The sequence below is a fragment of the Chenopodium album genome, chromosome 24 (genome assembly GCF_948465745.1).
Source record: "Chenopodium album chromosome 24, dcCheAlbu1.1, whole genome shotgun sequence".
Taxonomy (NCBI): domain Eukaryota; kingdom Viridiplantae; phylum Streptophyta; class Magnoliopsida; order Caryophyllales; family Amaranthaceae; genus Chenopodium; species Chenopodium album.
The window spans coordinates 5636007-5658471 of record NC_137857.1 but is presented as its reverse complement, the minus strand read 5'-3'; the positions used below and the strand labels follow the sequence as shown (position 1 = coordinate 5658471).

Genomic DNA, 22465 nt, shown 5'->3' with positions numbered 1-22465 from the left:
AAAGAACATTTTTAGGGATGTAAATGTCCATGCACTATTCATAAGAGTATTCTCCCACTTTTTATAAGGTAGGGAAATGGTCCAAATATTAATTAGGTAAAGGAGCAAAATACTTCCAAATAAAAGGATTAAAATATAAAAAAAGAAAAGGGGCATATGTAACCAAATGCAACACATGATATTTCATTAGCACTTCCAAAACAGTAACTTCCCAATAAAAATGAAGCATTAGTTGGTATCCCAAAATATCCACCCAATATAATTAGCCCTAGTGTGAGAATTTGACAATAGACGACATTAAACTAAGATCATTAATTAAGCACCACAAATAATGAAAAGATCCAATTGTAGCACAAAGTGTTGTCCTTAAACAAGACATTTGCACATATGGTACAAACATTGTCAACGTCGTCAAATATTCCCTTTTTTTTTTTTTTTTTTTTCTAATCTTATGTTTTTTTTTTTTCGTTTTTTTTTTAATATTTGTATAATTTACTTTTTTATACTACGTATATTAGTTTTTATTTTTTTTAGTTGAAGTTTTATTCCTCGTTTTTGCCTTTTTATGTTATCTCCATCCAAATACAATCTTTGACAAATGGAGAGCATCATTCCATTGAGTCACAGAAATTATACACAAGTGTCATCAGCAAAATGGACTTTTTATTTACTGAAATTACTTCCAACTTACTCCCACTATTTCTTAATACATTACACTTTAATCGCCTATATTTTATGACACTTGTTTTCAATGGATATAAGACTATTTTCTTGAGCTTATCCATAACTATACGTGAAACTTGAACAAATTATGATAATCTATATTATCAAATCATTACTGACTAGCTAGTGTTCAAAAGTACTATTATAACAAAAAAAAAATTAGGTTTATGTATATGTATGTGATCATAAGGATACCACTTTAAGGGATAGAAATATCTCCTAAGACGTTTCAATCCATAAAGATTATTGTAAATAGTATGGGAAAACCAAAGAAAACAAAATTTGATTGACAAACATCATCATTTAATTAATGATTGCAATCTCATCGTCAATTGATAAGTTATTTAAAGTCAAAACTTGTAAAACTTAACCATAAAAGTTCTAAGTAAAAACAATAGTTAATGGAACATTTTGTCAATTTTACATTCTACATATAGCAATATACTCTGGTTTCAAAAAAAAATATAGCAATATACTCAATGCATAAAAATTTAATTATTTACTGTAATAGGAAAAAGGGGGTAAAATCCTAATTTACTCCAAATATTTTAGTCCAATATGATGAGCAATAAATGCATCACCGGTCATGAAGTATTCGTCATTGGTAATTAATGGATAAATAATCATTTATGAAAAATCAAAGTTTGATGACGCTATGCACATACGGACCTCTTATTACAACTAACGGAAAAGCATGGATGATGATATTTTGCCAAACACAAATGGACCGTGCATTTATAACATCTTTCAACGTGGAAAACGAGTTTTACTTGTTATAGTACGAGTATTATCCGAGCGATGCAACACGGACTTTGTCAATCAACTTTATTATAATCCTAATAATAATACTTCTATGTACCTTGGTGTATTATTTATTGTTATAATATGAAAGGGGGTATAAAGATATACGAGTAGTAATAATTTAACAGAAATTAAGACGACTTTTGACCAATAGTTTTATACAATTAATTAGTGGTGGAATATTTATTTTATTTTATTTTTTTATTTTTTATTTTTTATTTTTTATTTTTTTTTATTTTTTTATTTGAAAGGTGGTGGAATATTTATTTATTAAAGAAAAATATATGTGAGGCTATTAACAAAATAAAGCACTAAAAGAAAAATGTTTGGAATGGTCAAAAGATAATAATGCAGGCAACGGATAGTTGAAATGATGCCATTGTTCTCTGTAGTTGGTGGCTGACTAGCTTGCTTTCGCTTCTACTCCTGATAATAATTCACTCTTTCTTTGATTCAATGCCTTAATCATCTCTATTTTAATTTACATACAGCTAAAGAACAGCTACCAAAACAGATAAGTATTGCCAATGAGATCTAGAGTGCTTCGGCACTACGAAAAAGATAATTTCAGCTATTATTAAAAAAAAATTGGAGCTACTTGAGCTGTCTAACGAATTGACCAAACGAGATTTAGGTCAAGGCATCTGGTACAAAAATTGGTTGAGTCGTAGTTATCTGCTGGTCTGTCAATAGTTCTAGCTTCTAAGCCAAACGCTAACATCAAATAAGTTCAGGTCAGGTTTTGTAAACTCAGTTCTTCATACTGTTCAAGCCAAGAACTCGTGTAAAAAGAACGTGGTACATCAAACATAAATGTAGCAGCAACAGGCAAGTTTTGTAAACTGAGTTCTTTGTAGTACCGTTCTGGTCCAATACTCATGCACAAAAAAAACAGAACGGTGGTGCTTCAAACACAAATGTAGCAACAGCAGGCAAGAATGAAAAATCATCAACCAAACCAGAAGAAAAGGAAATTCAGCAGTTTGGGGAACTGGTTCAGAGTTAAGCTATTTTGAATCATAACCCAAAAGAATAAATAACCATCATCTTACAATGGTATGGGAGAAGTTAAAAGGAAGTCATTGCAATTATATTGCCAAAACTTGCGGGAGTCCTAGGACGGAACATTTGATACCATAAAGATGTTTGAATTACAATTTCCCAAGATGATTATAACAAAAGAAACATAGTATTCAGTAATCATGAAAATGCTTCAAGTATCAAAATTCAAGGGTCTGCAAACAATACTAATTTCCAATCCCTGTGATAGATCCTAGCTACATCACAATATCTATCCAAAAAAAAACCTTAAATTCCGGCAAAAGCCTTCTTTCCACCAGCAGCAGCTCCAGCAGGAATCACCTTCAACACATTGAACCTCACTGTCTTTGAGATAGGCCTGGATAATTATCAGGGCAATATGTCAGTTAAATACTGAGATCTGTTTGGAAATATACACAAATACCACAATATCAAACGAAGTGCTCCGAGAGAAACTAACCTGCATTGACCAATGATAACATGGTCTCCTTCCTTAACACGGAAACAGGGTGACACGTGTGCAGGGATGTTTGAATGCCTCTTCTCATACCTACAAGCAACATAACAGCAAATAAAATAAGAATACCTACCAATCACAACAGCACATAGGAGAACAAAATAGCTAATTCTTGCCTTTGGTACTTCTTGATGTAATGTAGGTAGTTACGGCGAACAATAATGGTTCTCTGCATCTTAGCACTGTGGCAAGTACCAGCTAGAATACGGCCCCTGATTGAAACAGAGCCGGTGAAGGGACATTTCTTGTCAATGTAAGTTCCTGACATCGAACAGCAGTACATCAGTTTAGTATGAATGACAATTAACAATACTCAATGGGAAAAAACAGAGCTTAGGAAGATCAGTAAGCAGAGAATTACAAAAGAAACAGTCCTCATCAATACGATAATTGGAGGATTTAGTTGAAACAAAGCAAGGCAATGCCTGAGTGCAGACACATTTTCTAAAATAATTTCTTAGCATCTTGCCCAATATGACCAGCTCAAAACCAGCTTAGTATGAATGAGCAGCTCAAAACCAGCTTTTGTAGGATTAACACAAATTAAAAAAAAAAAAATGATATTGAGCTAAGATCCTAAACTCAAGTTGTTTCCATCTCTATACTCAGCTTCTGCACTTAACTTTGATTTTTACAAGGAGAAAAGTAGGGATTCTCCCATTTCCATATAAATGAAGCAGTACAACAAAATTAAGATAAATATAAAGGATAGGGGTAACAAGGTCAAATGATTAGAGATACCGGGAAGAACATAATCTAGATCTACTCATCGCAAAAATCTTACAAAAAGGAAATTTAGGTCACACTCAGTTAAGGAATTTCAGAGAACATGATAAAACTACAGAAAAATATAGTCTGAAGGAATCATGCTTTCTTTCCTTCCCATTACTCCTAAAAACATCTTGCTGACTATCACATAATATTTCCCATGAACACTTTACCCCAATATATCATATCCCCATCATATGCTTGGTATCGTTAGCTTCTTATCAATGGGCTTTCCCCAACACCTCAGAGGCTTTCTCTGAAATAAACTTTCTTGAACAGCATATAATCCCAAACGATTCCAACATACAAAAGATCCTCAAGTTCCAACACAACACATTACACAATACATCATATCCCCATCATATGCTTGGTATCGTTAGCTTCTTATCAATGGGCTTTAACCAACACCACGGAGGCTTTCTCTTAAATAAACTTTCTTGAACAGCATATAATCCCAAACGATTCCAACATACAAAAGATCCTCAAGTTCCAACACAACACATTGCTAGATAGCTGTATCATATCTACTTGGGCCCGACAATAATAGGAAACTTTACATTTTCATTCAGTCCTTAAACATGAGGAAATGACTCTCATGTCCCTAGTCTCAAGTACTCATTAGATTTTCCCATAACCAACTCCTCAGAGGCTTTCTCTGAAATAAACTTTCTTGAACAACATATAATCCCAAACGATTCCAACATACAAAAGATCCTAAAGTTCCAACACAACACATTGATAGATAGCTATATCATATCTACTTGTTCCAACACAACACATTGATAGATAGCTGTATCATATCTACTTGGGCCCGACAATTATAGGAAACTTTAAATTTTCATTCAGTCCTTAAACATGAGGAAATGACTCTCATGTCCCTAGTCTCAAGTACTCATTAGATTTTCCCATAACCAACTCCTCATAGGCTTTCTCTGAAATAAAAACAATTCCAACATACAAAAGATCCTAAAGTTCCAACACAACACATTGATAGATAGCTATATCATATCTACTTGGGCCCAACAAGTATAAGAAACTTTAGATTTTCATTCAGTCCTTAAACATGGGGAAACAACTCTTGTGTCCCTAGTCTCAAGTACTTATTAGATGTCCCTAGTCTCAAATCTCAAATTTCTATTAAAAGTCTAAACCAAAACCCAAAAAGTAGTGCTCCATGTGGAGACAAATGTCAAACAGACACAAGATCTGATTACTGAATACAAGAGATCAATTATGCCACAAGCATACATACATGGATAGTTAGCCCATACTTGACACAAAACAGTGCTCAAGTATCAATCAGTCAACCATGTCACTAAGAATCAAGACTAACAATTCTAATGCGCAGCTTTATTGTCTGAAGTTAAAATAAAGACGCCTATGTGTTGTGTTCAGACAAAAAAAAAAAAAAAAAATTCCAACGTGTTTCAACATCAAAATGCCCCAACAAAAAGTACAGGTAAGAATCTTTAATCAGCTTTCTCCATCCATTCCAGAAACTACACCCATAAATGTTAAAATATCACAAATGCACAATAAAAACCCGATACGGAGATACACTCCAACCTTTACACAGTGACACTCAAAGTGATCTTTAGGCATTAAGCTAATTACCACTCATATAAAGTAAAACTCTGTAGAACCTTGTTGCACAAAGCCTATTGGCATCACTAAAGTGCTTACAGATTACCCCCCTCCCCCCATGAATACCTATATCATCTATGATGAACACCAACTCTACTCCACATCATAAAACTCAACCCGAAAACCCGAGAACCTCCTTTTAAAATGACCAGCTCACCAGCAAGTTCCTTTCTCCCACGGGCATCATTAAAGATCATAAACTTCTTTCTTATAACCACTTGAAAGAACCCAATCAAACTTTGCAACTAATGTCCAACCATATTTCAATGGAAAACGATAAAAACTACTTCAACATTTGTATATCCAACACAATCAAGTTTACATTTTTCATTCTCGTCTCATGTTTTCGTAGTCATCAATAACGGTTACGACAACCTAGACACTGTATCAAAAACCATCACACTAGAATATACAGCATATTGCATCTATAATACCATTGTTGCCTAAAATTTTAAACCTTTCATTAATTTCAGAAACACCCACAAAAAACCCAATAACATATTCACTTCATTTTAACATACTTAAAATAAAAAAATAAAAAAATTTTAAAAAAAAATTTTAAAAAAAAAGGGAAAGAAAGAACCTTCAATAGCTTCTCTGGGAGTCTTGAAACTCAAACCAATACTCTTCCAGAACCTGTTTCCTCCTTTCCCAGGTCGCTTTCCCTTTCCAGTTTTCTTCGAGCTGCATTTTCCATAAAATTATTACAATCAAATTATTTAACTTAATAATTGACAAATTTAGCATTTTACAGAATTTGAAGATTACCTCAGAAACACTTTAGGCTGCTTCAAAAAGGCCTTCTCAGTCTGTTTTATAAATAGCGAAATGTAAATTAATTAAACGTAAAAACATTGAGAATATATATAAGAAGATCGAAATTCAATCAATTGAAGTAAATAGATTGAATTAGTACCTGTTCCGCCATGATTGAGTGGTTGTAAGATGAGGCTCAGAGGAAGCAATGGAGGCGCCGCAGAGGAGAGAGAGAGAAAAGGAGAGAAGAAAGAAGATGAAGTAGCTTTAAACCCTAGTTGGATTTTAATTGGTTCCAATCACTTACAAATAAGCCCAACAATTCTAAACATGGACCAACTTCTAACATGAGGTTTTTTTTTTTTTTTTTTTGATACAAAATCAAATATTTTTGACATTTAAATGAAGTTTAAGAGATGCATGAGAAATTTTTTTTTATTTTTTTTTTAATTACAAGTAAAATGTTTTTAACCCTCTTACCGTGAAAAATAAAAGATAAATAAAAAAATAAAATTAAAAAACCTAAATGGCCATCTAGGCTGTTGTTAGCTTCATGTGAAATGTGTCAGCTTGTGTTCTTAATCGTGATAGAAAAAGTTAAAATTTGTTCAAATTTTAGGTTATAATCTAAGCTTTTGTTACAATTTTGAAAGGTAATTCCAAAAATGAATTTAATGTGTAGATGAGACTATGAGAGTCATAAAAATTTGTTATCATAGCATGTTGACCAGTTGCTTTGTAAAAATTATGAGACTAAGTTCGATTCAAGTTTGTAAATCAAATTCTATCACATTCGTAGTTAAGAAATACACGACATGGTTCTAAGTTTTAACCATTTTTTTGGCCTATAAAGGTCTCATATGGTCTATGAGATATACAACAATCTTTTTCCCTTCCTACCCTGAAAAAGTTGAAAATTGTTCAAAATCAAAGGGTATAGTCCACACTTTCAGACTAATTTTTTTAAAAAAATTAAAAATAAAATTACAGCGAATGGTGTTCCCTAGGATTATACCGCTTTAATAAGTCTCAAGGAATGTGTTTTTTTTTCAATTTAAAGACTATTATTGAAATTTTGTCAAATTAAAAACAATTCCATCTACCCAAACAGTCACTTGAGCTCTCGTGAGATCCATGGGGCGTGCCCAACCTCTTGAGATAAATAATTGGGATTAATAATTGTCTAATTAAGTTGAATATATACTTGACTATAGATAAATTGAAGAAAACACTCCGGAGTAACAATAACAATATCAATAATAATAATAATATATATCAATAAATTAATAAATTAAACAAGACATCTTACTCTCCACTATCAATATAGCCAGCTTACAAGTTTACGATTGTGTGATGTCCTTTTGTCGTCCTTTCCCAAGTCCTAACATTGCATGTCAGTACTCAGGAGAACAAGCAAGCAGCCCCTAGCAAATAAGGCGCCACCATGCAAGTAAGGCCATTTCGATCTTAATGAGCTTCTCGTATATTTTCGAGATTTATATGATCCATGAATTGTACCTTTCTTTGTATTTCTAAGCAAAACAACAAATCATCTTTGATGTGAATTTGTGTAATTTCCTAAGTTTTTCCAACCAAACAACAAATCTTTGTTGTGTGAATTTGTCCAACGAGCTTTTAAAAGGATCATATTGAGACTGGCAGATCAAGTCTCAGGTGCCACTTTTTACAAGATATGAGAGCATTAATCATCAGAATAACCACTGTAAATTTCGAGTAGCATCTACACTTTCCTCCTTAATATACAAGCAAGAATGTGACTGGTGTCACTGGCCAGGCAGTTCACCACTGATAAAATCAGTCATACATTGGCATTACAATCAAAAATCAAGATAAATATTAGAATGCTAAAGATTAACATAATTCATCAACACATCTGAATGCTAGCAGATCAAATCCTCTAAATGAAGATTCCACACAAAATTGTAAACCTCTAGCAACAGAGTAATATACAAAAAAAAAAAAAAAAAAAGAAAAGAAGTAAACTTGCAATGAGTTGCCGAATGAAGCTAAATATCATTAACCATCAATGATCCAAGAGCTGATAATGGTGTAGAAATTGCGTTGAATTACCTCAAAGATAGATATAGAGAGTGAAAGATGTATATCTGTATATAATCTGTGCATTGCATGTACAAAAGGTGCCAGAGAATTATAAAAATAAAATAGGAAAAAGATGAACCTCTCTTCGGGTGCCTAAACTGTTCAAAGGCAAAAACCAAAATTTAATCAGCATAGCCAATATTGTGCTTGCCTCTGATGAAGTCTATATTACTTCAAGAAACTCGAATGTGATTCCTTGCTCTCTAGTACTGCTCAACAAGGCTGACCCCTTCCACTCCATCTTTACGCATTTTATGACTTAAAAAGACTTCCTTGGGTAAGATCATTCCGTCTGCATCAAGGAAAATAGGTAATTGTGTTACTTCTGGGTGTTGATGAAACACTGGTCATTCCCATTGTAGTGAGTGTGAAAGTGTGTGCAAGTCAGCAGGTGTGTTGACTCTTAAGTATAGTAGGAATCTCCACAAGAAGGAAGACAAGATTTGTACTATAATCCGCAATCTTCATTAGTCGTCCAATGATCATATAGAGAAGCCAAGTCCTTTCAAACTATGAAATCAAAATTCAAATTACAGACACTTGGAAGTATCACCTTTTGGCGCTTGGGATTGGGACCAGGATTAGCATCAGCTTCCCGCCGTGATGTTCCAACTTCATGATCCTCTGCCTGCAATACAATAATGTTAATTAGCAACAATTACAGTTAAGAACTAAAATCACAAGAGAGCGAATGCTCACTGCAGTTGAAGAAGTGGAGCCATTTCCGTGATGAGAAGCATCTGCCCCCGAGGAAGAAACATTTTGCACTGTTCCAGAGTTCTGTGAAATCATAGGCATAATCTGTTCAAGCATCCTAGACAAAAATATTCCTTCCTCAGTAGCTGTAGGTTCTGCTTCCTGTGCACCTGCACTGCTAGTCCTTTCTTGCTCAGTAACAGATCCCATACCTACACCCAGTGAGCTAACGCTTTCTACCTGAAACTCACCGCCGGGGAAGAGTCCTCTCAGAAATTGATGAATACCAGGAGGAATCTGACCCTCAGAATTCTGATCGCTTTGAATTCCTCCGGCAGACAGAATGTTGATATCAATGGTGCGAGATGAAATTGACTCCCTTAATCCGGCACTGGAAGGTGCGGAAGCTGGAGTCCTACCTGCTCAAAGAACACAAACAGGCAACATAAATGGGCTCATTTACAAGATCACAAGGACAAATAAGAGGATCCACCAAGTAATACTTGATCTTATGTCATATAGTACATTAAAAGCAGCAACAACCAACCATTCCATAGAGAATCCAATTTGCACATCACTCGTAGCAAAAGCTAGCCGCATATCCCATATGCTTATAAAATCAAGTATCCCCCATTGTATTATACCAGTATTTATCATCTAGCAAGATTTTTTTTTAAATAATAATTATTATGAAGTTATACAAATTCAGTGTTAACAAGGTTTCCACATCATGATCAAATATAATCTACGGAGTATTAGTTTGAAACAGAGGTAGTAGAACGCCAGCGTTAGCCAGTTTTCAAAAACTCCAAGCCCACATCAAAAGGCATACTAAACAAATTATACCACCATGGGAAGGAAAAAATCTAAACGATAAACTATTACAAGCACTATATTTGTAAAGAAAATCAGGGCCGAGCACCGGCCCCTGTCCACCCTTAAGAAGTTCCGTCTCTGCCTCTATCCTCTACCCCACCCCAGCATGTTCATTGTCCCGGTTTCCTAGAAAAAAGACTATTCATAATTAAAGTTATGTTGTGCATACCCCCCCTCCCGACACAATGTTACAACTGGCTGCCATGTGCATACTTCTACTAGCAGACTGTATAAAATTGGAGCCAGAGTACTGAATAAAAAACAAATGATTTTTAATTACCAATCCCAGCAGGAACTTCAATATTTTGCTGCAAGGTTGCAGAGTCAAGACTGCTAAGAGGCTGTGTCTGGACGCCACTAGAGTTATGTTCATTGGACACTTGATTTCCTGCTCGACTGCTCAAATTCCCAGAGGGCGAATACCTTCCGAGACCAAAAGGATATAATAATCCTACAGAACCACCAGAAGCGTCTTGAGGTGAGTGATTCAAATCAGGAGCAGCAGCCATCATTGTCCTAAAAGGCAAAATACGAACAGCTGGCCCGCTATTTGAAGATGGGGTGGCAGAGGTCCCGGTAGAAGTTTGGTTTATTGGTGCTTCTCCACTGTTATTAGTCGTAGAGTTCCTTTGACCTGAAGATTGCTGAGCACCAGCAGGTTCATTTTGATGAGTCGATGAGCCTACTGGCATATGAAGCATTAATTAGTAATACTGAAAGATAATGCACAGAATTCACATGCACAAGAAAAACAAATAAAAAGAAATGTGACAAACCTCTTCGTATTTGTATATCTATGCGTCTAGGAACAAAACCAGTACTGACTCCATTAATCAAACCAGAACCAGAATGTGAGTTTCCTGAAACAGGGGTACCAAAACTTGCTCCAGGCTGGAATGGGAGAGGCTGTAAAAAGCTATTTAGTCAGAAAAATGTTTAGATATATGGACACATAAACCTGTAGGTGATTAGAGAGTACCTGAACCATAAGTGGATTAGGCCCAGATGAAGAAACAAAAACTGCAGGGCCAGCGTTGACTACAGCTTCTGACTGCAAACAAGCACATATCACGAGGACACATTCAATAATGGGACAAACAGGGCATAGAATCTGCAGAAGATAGGAAGTCGTGACTCACAGGTGATCTGCCAAGTCTCAGTGTTGTGACAGTACGACCAAGCTCAAGAAAGTATGCACCTAGATTCTGCAGAAGGATTCCATTTCTTAATGCACCTGATTGAGCAGTAACCCTGGCCCCTGGATCTGTCATATTCTCCTGATTTTCAAGCTGCCTTCCAAGTTGCTGCGGAGCAATTTTAAACTTTGCATTGTAATAAAAACTCAAAAAAGTAACTAGAGCAATAAAAATCTTCACCTAGTTCAGAGTACCAAAAGAAACGAGTGCAACAAAATTTTAGCAACTGTGAGAATGACAATCGTCACTCAGTTTGGTCACAGACGCACTTAACTGTGCTAAACATATAAATACTCCTTGACAGATGGTTTGATAGAACATACAAGCAAACATTCTTCCACTTGTTCATTGAGCATCTGCCTGGTAGCAGACAACAATCTCGCCAAAGACGTCGGAGAAGGAAGTCCTTCTATCACATTCTCTGATTGTGGCAAGGAACTGGATCCACCTTCATTCTCATGACGAGAAATCCCACTGTCAGTTTCACCAACCCTTCCTGTTGGAATAATTTGGAGATTTACATTATAAATTAGCCTAGAAATAAAATAAGCAAATCACAAAAAAGAGAACCAACCACTGTCCGTAAATTCCTGTCTCATATGACTTAAATACTGTGATAATGTGGCAAGAGAATCAGGGATTACCTGCATACCAAAGAAACATGGCAAGTAAGGAAAAAAAAAAAAAAAAAAGAAGAAGAAACTAGTTCGAACAACAAGTGTGATGGTATAAACAGTGTAGAAGGATCCAGATGACAGCTGGAGTACAGCAACAAGGAAGAGTAAGTATCACACTGCCAGAAAGGTCTGCAGCACTCAAATTATAAGCAACCTTAACTCGAGACATATTTAAGCCACAGTTGATAAAAGATTAAGCAAGAGTACCGGGGCCTGTAGGGACCCAAATGATAAACCCGCAGGGATCCCGAAAGCATTATGAAGTCTGGATCCATCATTGGAGCTTCTCATCCCAAATTGTTCAGGTGGTGTGAGGGTTGTATCTGCAGTGCCATCAAGAATAGGAGTCTCTCTAGGTCTATCACCAACAGGGCCCTGCATGAACAAAGCCAAATTTGATAAAACAAGGAGAGCGCACATATGCACAACACGGAAAAATAAAATAAAAACAGTACTCTATCAATCTCGGTAAGTTTGTCAAGTTTATAAATCTCAGCTAATATGAGTTTTAAGGTTTGTTAACAATCAGAAACTTGAATAAAATATATTAGGAAAGTAAATGCACATGCCAATTTTTAGTTTAATGGATTGTAGGAGGAAATAATGTCTACTGACTATAAAGTTCTTCCTATATTTTTCCCTCTTACACTGTTACCAGCCTAATGCGACGGAGGAAATGATAAAGAGAAAGAAACATTATAATCAAAGACCCAATTTTCCTCCTTTAATACAGTAATACTTCACCCTTCCTGTCTTTGGCAGTTCACCCATCAAAGAAAACCACACCACATTTGGTATGGTCTTCTATCATTTTGAAAACATTAAAAACTCTTTTCCTTAACATGGCTTGCTTAGTAATATTAATACCATGACATATGTTACACATTTTTAAAAGGCTTTGGATCTTAAAACAAGCAAATCTTACCCTGATACCAGTTCCTACATTGCCATTTCCAGGATTCGTAATGCCTATAGAACCAAGAACAGCTGATATAATCTACAAAAAAGCAACAAATAAATTCAAGAGGGGCAGATTAGGTCAGATAGCACAAATCATGAGAGTGAAATAACCAAGTCCCGAATAGAGCACAGCATTACCCTATTAACATCTGGAAGCACTCTGTCCCCTTGTCCAGGCATATTGAAAGTTTCAACAACAATACCAGGAGCAACTTGATAATATTGACCCTGATTACCATTTGAAGATTGATCAACGGCTGCAAAAAAACCATTAAAATTATGTTAATATAGTCTCTTATTGGAGTAAGAGTAATCAAATGGTACGTCTTGCGCATCAATAGCAAGACAAAGGAGCATAACCCATAAGGCAAGCAAATAGAATTCGTGATGCAAAGAATCCCATTTGAAAATTAACATCAATTGATAACCAGTATTGAATATTAAATCAAAGCTTCATAGTAGAAATTTACAGCTGATTTTATTTTTTTTTAATGCTTCACAGAGGAAAACACGAAGGAGCTACAATAAATTAAGTTCCAATAGTCTCAAGAAAGAAATTTTAATACTATCCTGGTAAAAGCTCATTTCACAACAGTACAAGGCTGTTAGTCAATAAATACATACAACTAAGTGATTGTTTGGTTGAGCATAAGAAGCAATAGTTTGTAGAAAGTTGTAATGCCCAAGATGTTGTTTGATATTTTGATTAAACACAGGAAGTCCACTTACCTAGGGGGTAGGCCGGTAGGGTGGGGGTTTCAAGGTAATCAACTACCTCCATACTGTGAAAATCGATCCTTCTAGGTAATACAACTTTTCATGTTATTGATATCATAACCACATGTTCCTAATAATTAAACCGCAACCTTCTTTAGCCTCACACCATATCCCTATTCCCTAATAATTGATATCACAACAACAAGTCCTACCTTCAGCTTTCACCACAGCACCACACCTTTCTCTTTGAACACAACCATGGCTAAACAATTTCAACAGCCATTGCCTTATTCTCTTTCTCACCAACACCCCCCCCCCCCCTCTCTCTCTCTCTCTCTCTCTCTCTCTCTCTCTCAGTTCTTGTGGGGTGATTTTCTCTCTCCCTGTGATACATCTTAGTTGTACTATGATAGCAGTGGTGGTTTTGGAGGAATGATTTTCTCTCTCCCTGTGATACATTGGTGACTTGTACTATGATAACATTGGTGATACATCTTTGTGACTTGTACTATGATAAAAGTGGTGACTTCTGACTTGTACTATGATAACAGTGGTGATACATCTTAGTAACTTGTACTATGATAGCGTTGGTGACTCGTACTATGATTACATTGGTGACAAACCTAGCAATCCCTCCCCCTTCTTCTTGAAATTGTATCCAAACAAAGTATAAAACTATTCACAGCAAGGTTCGATAATAGATTATCGCCCCCCCCCCCCCCCCTCCCCAAAAAAAAAAAGAATAAAAAAACTACAAGAAATTAACAGATAGAATTCATAACACTCCTACCAACAGCATAAATAAAAAATAGATAAAGAGAACTAAGAGATAATATATTCCTTTTGACATGAGAAACAGAGCAAGAAGCCAAAAAAATAAGCAAATTATTAATTCAATCAAACCTGTATCTGTGGGTAAGCTCCCAGATGATGACGCAGTTGGTTCTCGAACTACCATGTGCAGAGTATGACCATCTTCCACATCTAGCTTAAGTTAAGTTAACTTGATTATAACATTAAAGCAAGGAAAAATAGAGTTATACACTTGGCTATCCCCCAAAAGTCTCACCAACTTAGATGTCTTAAGTAGACATATTCTCTTTCTTTTCATGTTAGCATTCTCATAAGTTATAACCTCCTGCATCACAGATTTTCAAAGATCCGCACAACAATGCATCACAATCAAATGGTACAACTTACAAGTTTTCACCCTAACAGCACTTTTAAGTTTACTCTAACACCATACTTCTAAACTTTGCTCTTTAACCAAAGGATCTTCCTACATGTGAAATGAAGGCTTATGCTTGGAAAAATGGCTTCTTACGATAAATAAATTGAAAAAAGATTCTAACTATATCTGATTACACCTCCAAAAGGTATAGCCATTCAAACTATTTCCTAAAATAGGAAATCCGAATTCCATCACCTTTCACTTCCTATCCATAAAAAGAACATCAAAACCAATACACCTTACCATTACCTTCAACTACAATATATCACGATCACATCACATTCACATTTCTGATTTGTCTACAATGAGAAGCAATAATTTATTGAGAAAGAGTGACTGATTGAAAACTAATATTTGACTTAGCTAGATGACACAAATATTCCCTCAAAAAAAAAAAAAAGATGACACAAATATATCCTTGCCCTCAATAACTTTTGCACCCTAAGAAACTGGATTGAAGACAATGTACAACTTAGCTCTGTATAACAAAATAATTGCAAATTCCACAGTTCCTGGTGCACAACTCCTCAAAGAAAAAAATTTGTAAGGGCAACAAAAATCTGCCTTGATGAATCTATTGAAAAGCTGATAGAGATATATTTTCCAGTATTAATCATGTCTCTAACAAAAGCACTTCAGATAAGTTTGTTAATTAAATCCTGCCTTATGCCTCGCAACTACTTAAATGGTCATTGTAGGCACGTAAATTTTATATAAGTGCCACTTTGGATATTATATGGGTCAAAAGTCAATTTGTTAACTTGATGCTAATTTGACTATGAATTAAATTAATTGAATTGGGTGAATAAACCAGATAAGCCCATTTTAGTTATTTTATTAAACCTGCTTATTTAATAGTAAAAACCCATTAAAAATGGGTTATAAACTTATAATTATCAAGCAGGCCCAACTCCAATGTACATCTAACCCTAACCCAAGGGGTGTCTCACTCTATAAATAGAGCTCACTCTATTTCATTTGGGAAAAGATTAAAACCTAGAGGAAACAAGGAGAATCAAAATACAAAGAAAACTTCCAAAATACTCTAAACCTCTTTAGAGAAAACATTTCAAAACCTAGAAGAACATCAAGCATTCGGCGTGCCGTTCTACTCTAGAAGAACACCTGTGGAAGAGATCAAAACCTAGAAGAACATCAAGCATTCGGCGTGCTGTTCTACTCTAGAAGAACACCCGTGGAAGAGATCAAGCCTTGACGGCCCTCAACAAGGACAAAGAATCAAATGCATCACAAGTTCGTGTAGTTCAACCTCTACATCAAGTAGTCTTCGATCGAGATCAAGCCTCGGCGTCCCTCAATCAAGAATTCAAATCAAAGGTCTACATCAACAAGTCAAAGGTCTACATCAACAATAAGTCAAAGTTCTGCATCAAATTTCGATCAAGATCAAGCCTCGACGGCCCTCGTTCGAGAATCAAGTCAATCCGTAAATTGCGTCAAAATCAAAGTGGAGATCGAATCAGAGGATCAAAACTAGAGATTGTACCTTAAATTATGAAATTAATAAAATTAACACTTTGTTTCATTTGTTTAGAAAATTTATATTTTGCAGATATAAAATTTGTTACAAATTTGGCACGCTCGGTGGGACGATTTCTACCTCTCATCTCTTTCTCCACAAATCAAAATGATGAAGCCCCTTCCAGATTTGATTATGAAAGACGACGCGTAAGACAACGATGTCAATGTCATGGCAATCAAAGCAAACACCATAAAGGAGGAGTTAGCAAACATGAAGCTACTTCTTAAGAAACTCATCAAAGACAGCAAGGAAAAAGATGCACAAATCAAACTCCAAAGCGAACAAATTGCTGCACTCGAAAGAAGACTCAAGAAGCGCCCAATCGAAGAAAGTGAAGGTCAAAACTTAGCACGAAGACAAAGCTAAGTTCAAAAAATGAAAGGCCCCATGGTGATTCATTCGGTTTCCAAGCAACCCAAGAGATGATAGCCAATGCGATTAAACAACGTCTCCGCAAAGACGTGAACAAAGATGATCGCTATAGCAAACCTAACAACAAGAGGATTGACAAGATGAGAATGCCCTCTGAAATTCCAACATTTTGATGGGATGGGCAACCCTAAGCAACATATTGCACACTTCATAGAGACATGCAATAATGGTGGGAGTGAGTTGACACAAACCAATCAGTCCAATGATGAACCGGTCATGCACTACATTAATCGATGGCGAGGATTAACTTCTGCGGTCGAGATGTGCATCCGAGGTATGCATTGGGAAAGTGCTTACATCTTGCAGGGAATTGATGACTCGAGCTCATGAAATGGAGTTTGCGATAGCCAATCGTGAAGATGAAACCTAATAGACGATCATTCCTTGGGGGAAAAGAAGAAAGAAGTCCTAGAAGCTCCTAAGCAAGAGCCTAAACTACACAACAACAACAACAATAAAAAATAAAAACTAAAAAAAAAAAAAAAAAAATTCACAGAAATGGAACTATGTTTGGCTTGATCTAAAAAGTAAATTTGAATTACTTATTGGTACGTAGGCATCTTGGATACATCAAAATTATTCAAGGGCAGCCATAAAAAAAAATGATAAACTACAAGATTGGGGGCAAGTTTCAATTTGTTCCCACAAAGTCAAATGATGTCATTTGAAGGTAGGAGAAAGCTTCCAAGCACCAATACTTCACCAAGTGATCCGGAGAAAGCTGCAAACACCGGAGATTCGTAAATTGACGAACATGGACATTGGAGAAAGCTTCCAAGCACCAGCCGTCCACCAAATTTTTTAAAACCCGGAGAAAGCTTTTAAGCACAAGAGATCATTAACTCAAAGTGTTGAACACGAAGATCAGAGAGAGCTACCAAGCACCGATCCAGCGAAGTTCTTGAGAGTTGAGATTTAGAGAAAGCTTCTAAGCACCAAAGATCGTCAATGCAAAGTGTTGAACACGAAGATCGGAGAGAAAACTACCAAGCAGCGGCCAATCAAAGTTCTTAATTTGTAGAAAGCTTCTTCACCGACAAATTTTGAAAATCGAGAGAAGGCTACCAAAACACCAAAGATATGGAAAAAAATATATACACAAAAAAAAACACCAACCAAAAAAACAAAGGTCACGTTCATATCATGATCCAACTATGATAATCATTTTCAAGATAAAAGAAAATTTTTTTTAAAAAAAAAAAAAGAAAAGAAAAGAAAAGGAAAAAAATAAGAGAAGAAATGGCAGAAGGTAGTGCAGCCACAAATTTCAGGGAGCAGCTTTGATCAAACACTCAATCGGATGGGCAAATATGGTCCAATTTGGTTGAAAATTGGTCACATGATTCACGAAACGTAGAGCTGCGATCAGGATGGTGCGATCGGGAAAACGTTCTCTGGTTCATCCGAAATAGAGGCTGGACAGCAGCTCCATTTTTGAGTTGTTATGTGCCTGCATGGTTTTGCAAGACTCGAGAATGAGGTCGGATTGCAGACTCTGAGTTGTTTATATGCAGCTCCAACATGTCAAGGTTGAGTTTCGATGCTACAGTATCTAGCTCCAGGACTTCAAGGTTCGTAGCGAGGTCATATCGTTACTCCAAGGTAGTGTTGATGTGAAGCTTGGGCAGCGAGGTTTGAGATGTAAGGCTCGCAATGTCAAAATTCATGATGCGATGCCAACTTCAAGGTGTCAATGCTCAGGTTGTGAGGCTCAAATAATTTGACTCCGGGATGTCGAGGTTGCAGGGTCCAATTAGTAGCTTCAAAACACAAGGATCAATGTTGATGTGAGGCTTCGGTATAGCTTGCTCCCATGATCAACGATGAGTTCGTTGTGCTCCTCCATGCCGGCTCCGTGATGGAAGGATGATGGCTCTCTATGAAACGAAGGAACATCACAAACCTGGAAAACAAAAAACAAACATACAAGCAAGCAAGCAAGCAAGCAAACTTCTTTGTCATTGTGTGACTAAGGCATTGTTGCAGGTAATGCAAGCGTAGTAGCACCCTTTCATGGCGTGACGGCTTCTCCAAGTTGTTGATGGTGAGTGGCGGTCCTTCGTAGCTGGTGGGTTTCGGTTCGATCAAGACCTTTAAGTAGCAGCTCCCTTCACGACATCAAAATGTCCTGCCGATGACGTTCAAAATGCGGCTCCCTTCATGGTGTTGAAAGACAACTTGCTCCAAAACATGGACGCTTTCTCTGCGCTTCTCTTCCACGTTGAATATGTGAGGTATATAGAATGAATGTTCTCATCATCGTGGTTGGTATTTATAGACGTGAGGGAGAATAGATATCTAAGAGAAAAGAGCTACGAAGATAAGCAAGGAGTTCATCATACTTATCTCCAACAAAATCTCTTAAAGTTGTTGAGCATTCGGTGCTTAGTAACTATTTGACTTTCAAGTCTATCTTCAGCAAGGCAAAGTATATCTCACATTTTATTTTTTTATTTTTTTTTTTTTAAAAAAAAAAAGGTTTTTAAAGAAATTGTATCAATGTTAGACGAAAGATGCTATTTAGGTGGTTAATCATGAAATCATTCATGATAGATTCCATACTATCAGAGATTAATCAACTAAGGGGCAATAAGCTTATGTACGACATCAAGAAGCTAACCAAATTTGGCTGACTAAAAATTAGCTGAATTTGTTACAAAACAAGATTTCAAGCCTGATCATGATCAAACACTCCCAATCGTGTCTGTGACCAATCTCGAAGGGCATAAACTAACGAAACCCACATATCCAGATCAATTTACAAACTAGCAAAGATTCAACACTCCAGACGCTGGACACATGCAAGAGGAATTTATATACCCTAATATTTACAGAGATTGTTGGTCATTATCAAATGATAACTTGATAAGTGTACAGCAGTAATTATTTCTCTTATGCAGCCCTCCCATTTCTTAAGCCTTCTCTCAGCAAGGCTTGTAAGTTGTAAATATAAAGGAATATGCAGTCCTAAGGGTCCCCAACTCCCCACAAAAATAATTTAAAGTCTGCATATGACCTGTAATAAGCTATATTAAGTGTGAAACCACAATAAAAGCAAAACCCACTACCTTTGATGATAATGTCCAGGGCATCATAGAAACTAAGGCGACAAGCCAAGAATACAAAGGATTTTAGAAGCAAATGACCTTCACACTAAAAGATAATAAAAATACAAATAAAGCCACAGTGAGAGAGGATACGATATGCAGATAGCAACTGATCATCTTTCAGAACCTTTCCTCGACATATAAGGCGTTGATGCTCTGTTACAACACCAGTCACAGAAGCAATACGTTCTTTCAGGGCAGGTACAGGCATCTGACGAGCACAAGCAAAACGAAATAGTAGTTAGACATGAAGCACCACAGTGACTTAAAGTTGAATTAGCACATAATAGCTATGAAGCGATCAATGGAAGCGATCAAAATCAAGTTACCTGTTTATCCACCTGCAAGGTATATGTTTGAGAATCCATCGTTTTAATTTTGATCTCTATAACGGTCCCAGAACTACCAGATTCATCCATCTCTGACACCTCATTAGCACTGTGTGCCATCCTTGACAAACTACAACAAACATGTCAAGAATGAAATTAGCAGAATTACCATTGGAAAGACGAAAGGTATGCTAAGCAGCCATTGGAAATGTCATGCCAATAATGTCTGAGAAAAATCATAATCACAAATCACTAAAATAATTCACTCCAGCATAATTCTATCATCCTCCACCCCCAAATAAGCCACAACAAAGCCGGTGGCAGGGCGGTTCTCTTATAATGAACAAGGATTCTCAATCAGCACAGAACAATCACTTAAATCACATTCACATTCACAATGTAAAGAGGTCAAGATATATGAGCTCAATCATTCAAACACCAACATAAACACTGAACACTAAATCAAATCATATCAATTCAGAAACCCTATTTCTGCTGCCACTCCTAACACCACCCCCACATCAAAATCACACTAGCCAGAGTAAAAATGGATAACAAGAACCCGCAATTCAATGCAAGAACCAAAATTAAATTGAATTTCACACTTATAATCTAAACCCAATAACCCAAAAAGGAGGCAAAATCAAGATTAGGGCTTTTTAGCATCAATCAACAGAACCCCATATAAAAATCAAAACCCACAAAAAATCACAGCTTATACTCCCGAATAACATAAAATTGACAGCAATCATAATCACCCTATTACAACCCACAAACTTTACCAAGAAAATACATCAAACAAACAAAGAAATGAATCAAGAAATGCAAAAACAAACCTGAAAAACCAAATTGAAGAGTAGAGAAAAGAAATGAAAAGAAAAGAAAAACCTTGATTGATTGATGTGTAATTCTCTCTCTTTCCTAAACCTGGGATGTTGGGAAGTAGCAGCAGGAGAATCCCTTCACAGAAGACGCTTATCTGGCGTAAGCGTGGCAAAAAAGGGAAAATACAATAAACTCCTCCTCAACCTCAGATCAAATCTCCACCGTTGATCCAATTCATCATTCGGCGGCTATGCCGGTTGTGAGTTTAATACACCGAATTATTACTGAATTTTTAAAGTCGGTTTTTTTTTTTTTTTTTTTTTTGGGTTTGGCCCGCTTAAATTGGCGCCGTTCAAATTACTGTACAAGGTTTTCCACTGTTTTTCAGGGCTTGTGACTGATTTTCGAACAGCACTTACAGCAGTGTTTTGCTTTGTTGAAGTCACAAGCGCACAGACTCACGAGTAGTAACAAATCCACTTTCGTGTTTTACTCATACTAGAGAAAGTAATGTTTAAGACGCTAAGGTTCTACTCGATTCGACTTGATTAATCGACATTTATCGTAAATAGAAATGTTTTTAGGGGAATAACGGAAGAAAATGCAATTTCATTTCAATTTCCAATATCTGTTTCAAATTCAATTTATGTCTTGATTAGGTGTTGTTAATCATTACATAGGTGTCAAGTGGAACAATTTGTTCTACTTATTTTGTCCAAATAGATATGTTGTGTCTTGTAATTGTCTAAATACACTAATTTTCAATAAATTTAGCTTAATGTATTTAATTGTTTAAAAAAAGCTAAACAAAACAAGGACATTAAGATAAGAGCATCAATCGATAACAATGGGCTATTTATATAACAACTTTTGTGTGTGTCTGGTTACACCGTGTGGCCAACTAACATACGAGTAACCCCTGACCAAGTAATCCCTCATTGACCGAGTATCCCCTAACCGATCGAAAAACCCCTAACCAATTCAACTGAGTTCAAGTAACCCCTAACTGGCCGAGTAACCCCTAACCAAGTAACCATGATCAAGTAATCGATCCCTCACTCACCGAGTAACCCCTGACCGAAACTCATGACTGATTGACCGAAAATCCAATTCGATAATAAACCGACATATCACTCGAAATTTCAATTTGATAACAATTTTCAAAACGAAATCAATATAATAAATTAATCAAATATAAGAAAGAAAAGAGAATAACCTGGATATTAAGCAGCCTTGAGTTTAAGATTAGGGCCAACAACAAGAATCCTTTTAAAGCATCTGTTCCTTCACATCTTAATGAATAGCAAGATGCTTCGTAATAAGTGCGATTTGCTATGCAACAAATCGCCTTTAGGGTTATTTTGGAAAGTGAATTTCAATTTCGCCGATCCCATTGAAAAGCTTCGATGATACTTTGTGGAAGAACATCGAGCTTTCGTGGATTTTATTGTTACTCGCAACGGCGAACGTTTTTGGAACAAGAACAACCCGAACGCTGCCGGCGA

General features: G+C 36.1%; 2 protein-coding genes across 5 annotated transcripts; both read right to left on the bottom strand.

Annotated features, from left to right (window-relative positions):
* Positions 1-2635: 2635 nt before the first annotated feature.
* On the bottom strand, positions 2636-6538 carry LOC145611292 (small ribosomal subunit protein uS17-like). Its single transcript, XM_081666606.1, has 6 exons — positions 6411-6538; positions 6263-6303; positions 6078-6178; positions 3199-3343; positions 3026-3115; positions 2636-2923 (listed from the first exon to the last, which is right to left on the bottom strand). The coding sequence occupies exons 1-6, from the start codon at positions 6420-6422 to the stop codon at positions 2833-2835; spliced, it is 480 nt and encodes a 159-aa protein (XP_081522732.1). The 5' UTR covers positions 6423-6538; the 3' UTR covers positions 2636-2832.
* A 1778-nt stretch (positions 6539-8316) lies between these two features.
* LOC145612123 (ubiquitin-like domain-containing protein CIP73) lies at positions 8317-21357 on the bottom strand. 4 transcript variants are annotated; one of them, XM_081667495.1, is made up of 16 exons: positions 21024-21352; positions 20136-20265; positions 19900-20017; positions 14397-14477; positions 12915-13033; positions 12742-12813; positions 12024-12191; positions 11714-11783; positions 11463-11635; positions 11083-11247; positions 10923-10994; positions 10720-10849; positions 10224-10625; positions 9071-9486; positions 8925-8999; positions 8317-8663 (listed from the first exon to the last, which is right to left on the bottom strand). In XM_081667495.1, exons 2-16 carry the CDS (start codon positions 20253-20255, stop codon positions 8655-8657), a joined length of 2190 nt encoding a protein of 729 aa, XP_081523621.1. In that variant the 5' UTR covers positions 20256-20265; positions 21024-21352; the 3' UTR covers positions 8317-8654. The 4 variants fall into 4 exon arrangements, 3 of the variants coding, with proteins under 3 accessions (XP_081523621.1, XP_081523620.1, XP_081523619.1); XM_081667494.1 differs by having other exon boundaries at positions 10224-10628; positions 20972-21349; XM_081667493.1 differs by having other exon boundaries at positions 10224-10628; positions 21024-21348.
* Positions 21358-22465: the final 1108 nt, after the last annotated feature.

Excerpts from the sequence above, each read along its gene's own strand:
- LOC145611292 (XM_081666606.1), bottom strand. Across the intron at positions 6,179-6,262 it reads CAGCCTAAAGTGTTTCTGAG|CTCGAAGAAAACTGGAAAGG; the intron begins GTAATCTTCAAA and ends TGGAAAATGCAG. Across the intron at positions 3,116-3,198 it reads TACATCAAGAAGTACCAAAG|GTATGAGAAGAGGCATTCAA; the intron begins GCAAGAATTAGC and ends TGTTGCTTGTAG.
- LOC145612123 (XM_081667494.1), bottom strand. The coding sequence starts at position 20,255 with ATGGCACACAGTGCTAATGAGGTGTCAGAGATGGATGAATCTGGTAGT. Across the intron at positions 10,995-11,082 it reads TGAGACTTGGCAGATCACCT|TCAGAAGCTGTAGTCAACGC; the intron begins GTGAGTCACGAC and ends GCTTGTTTGCAG. Across the intron at positions 10,850-10,922 it reads CTAATCCACTTATGGTTCAG|CCTCTCCCATTCCAGCCTGG; the intron begins GTACTCTCTAAT and ends AGCTTTTTACAG.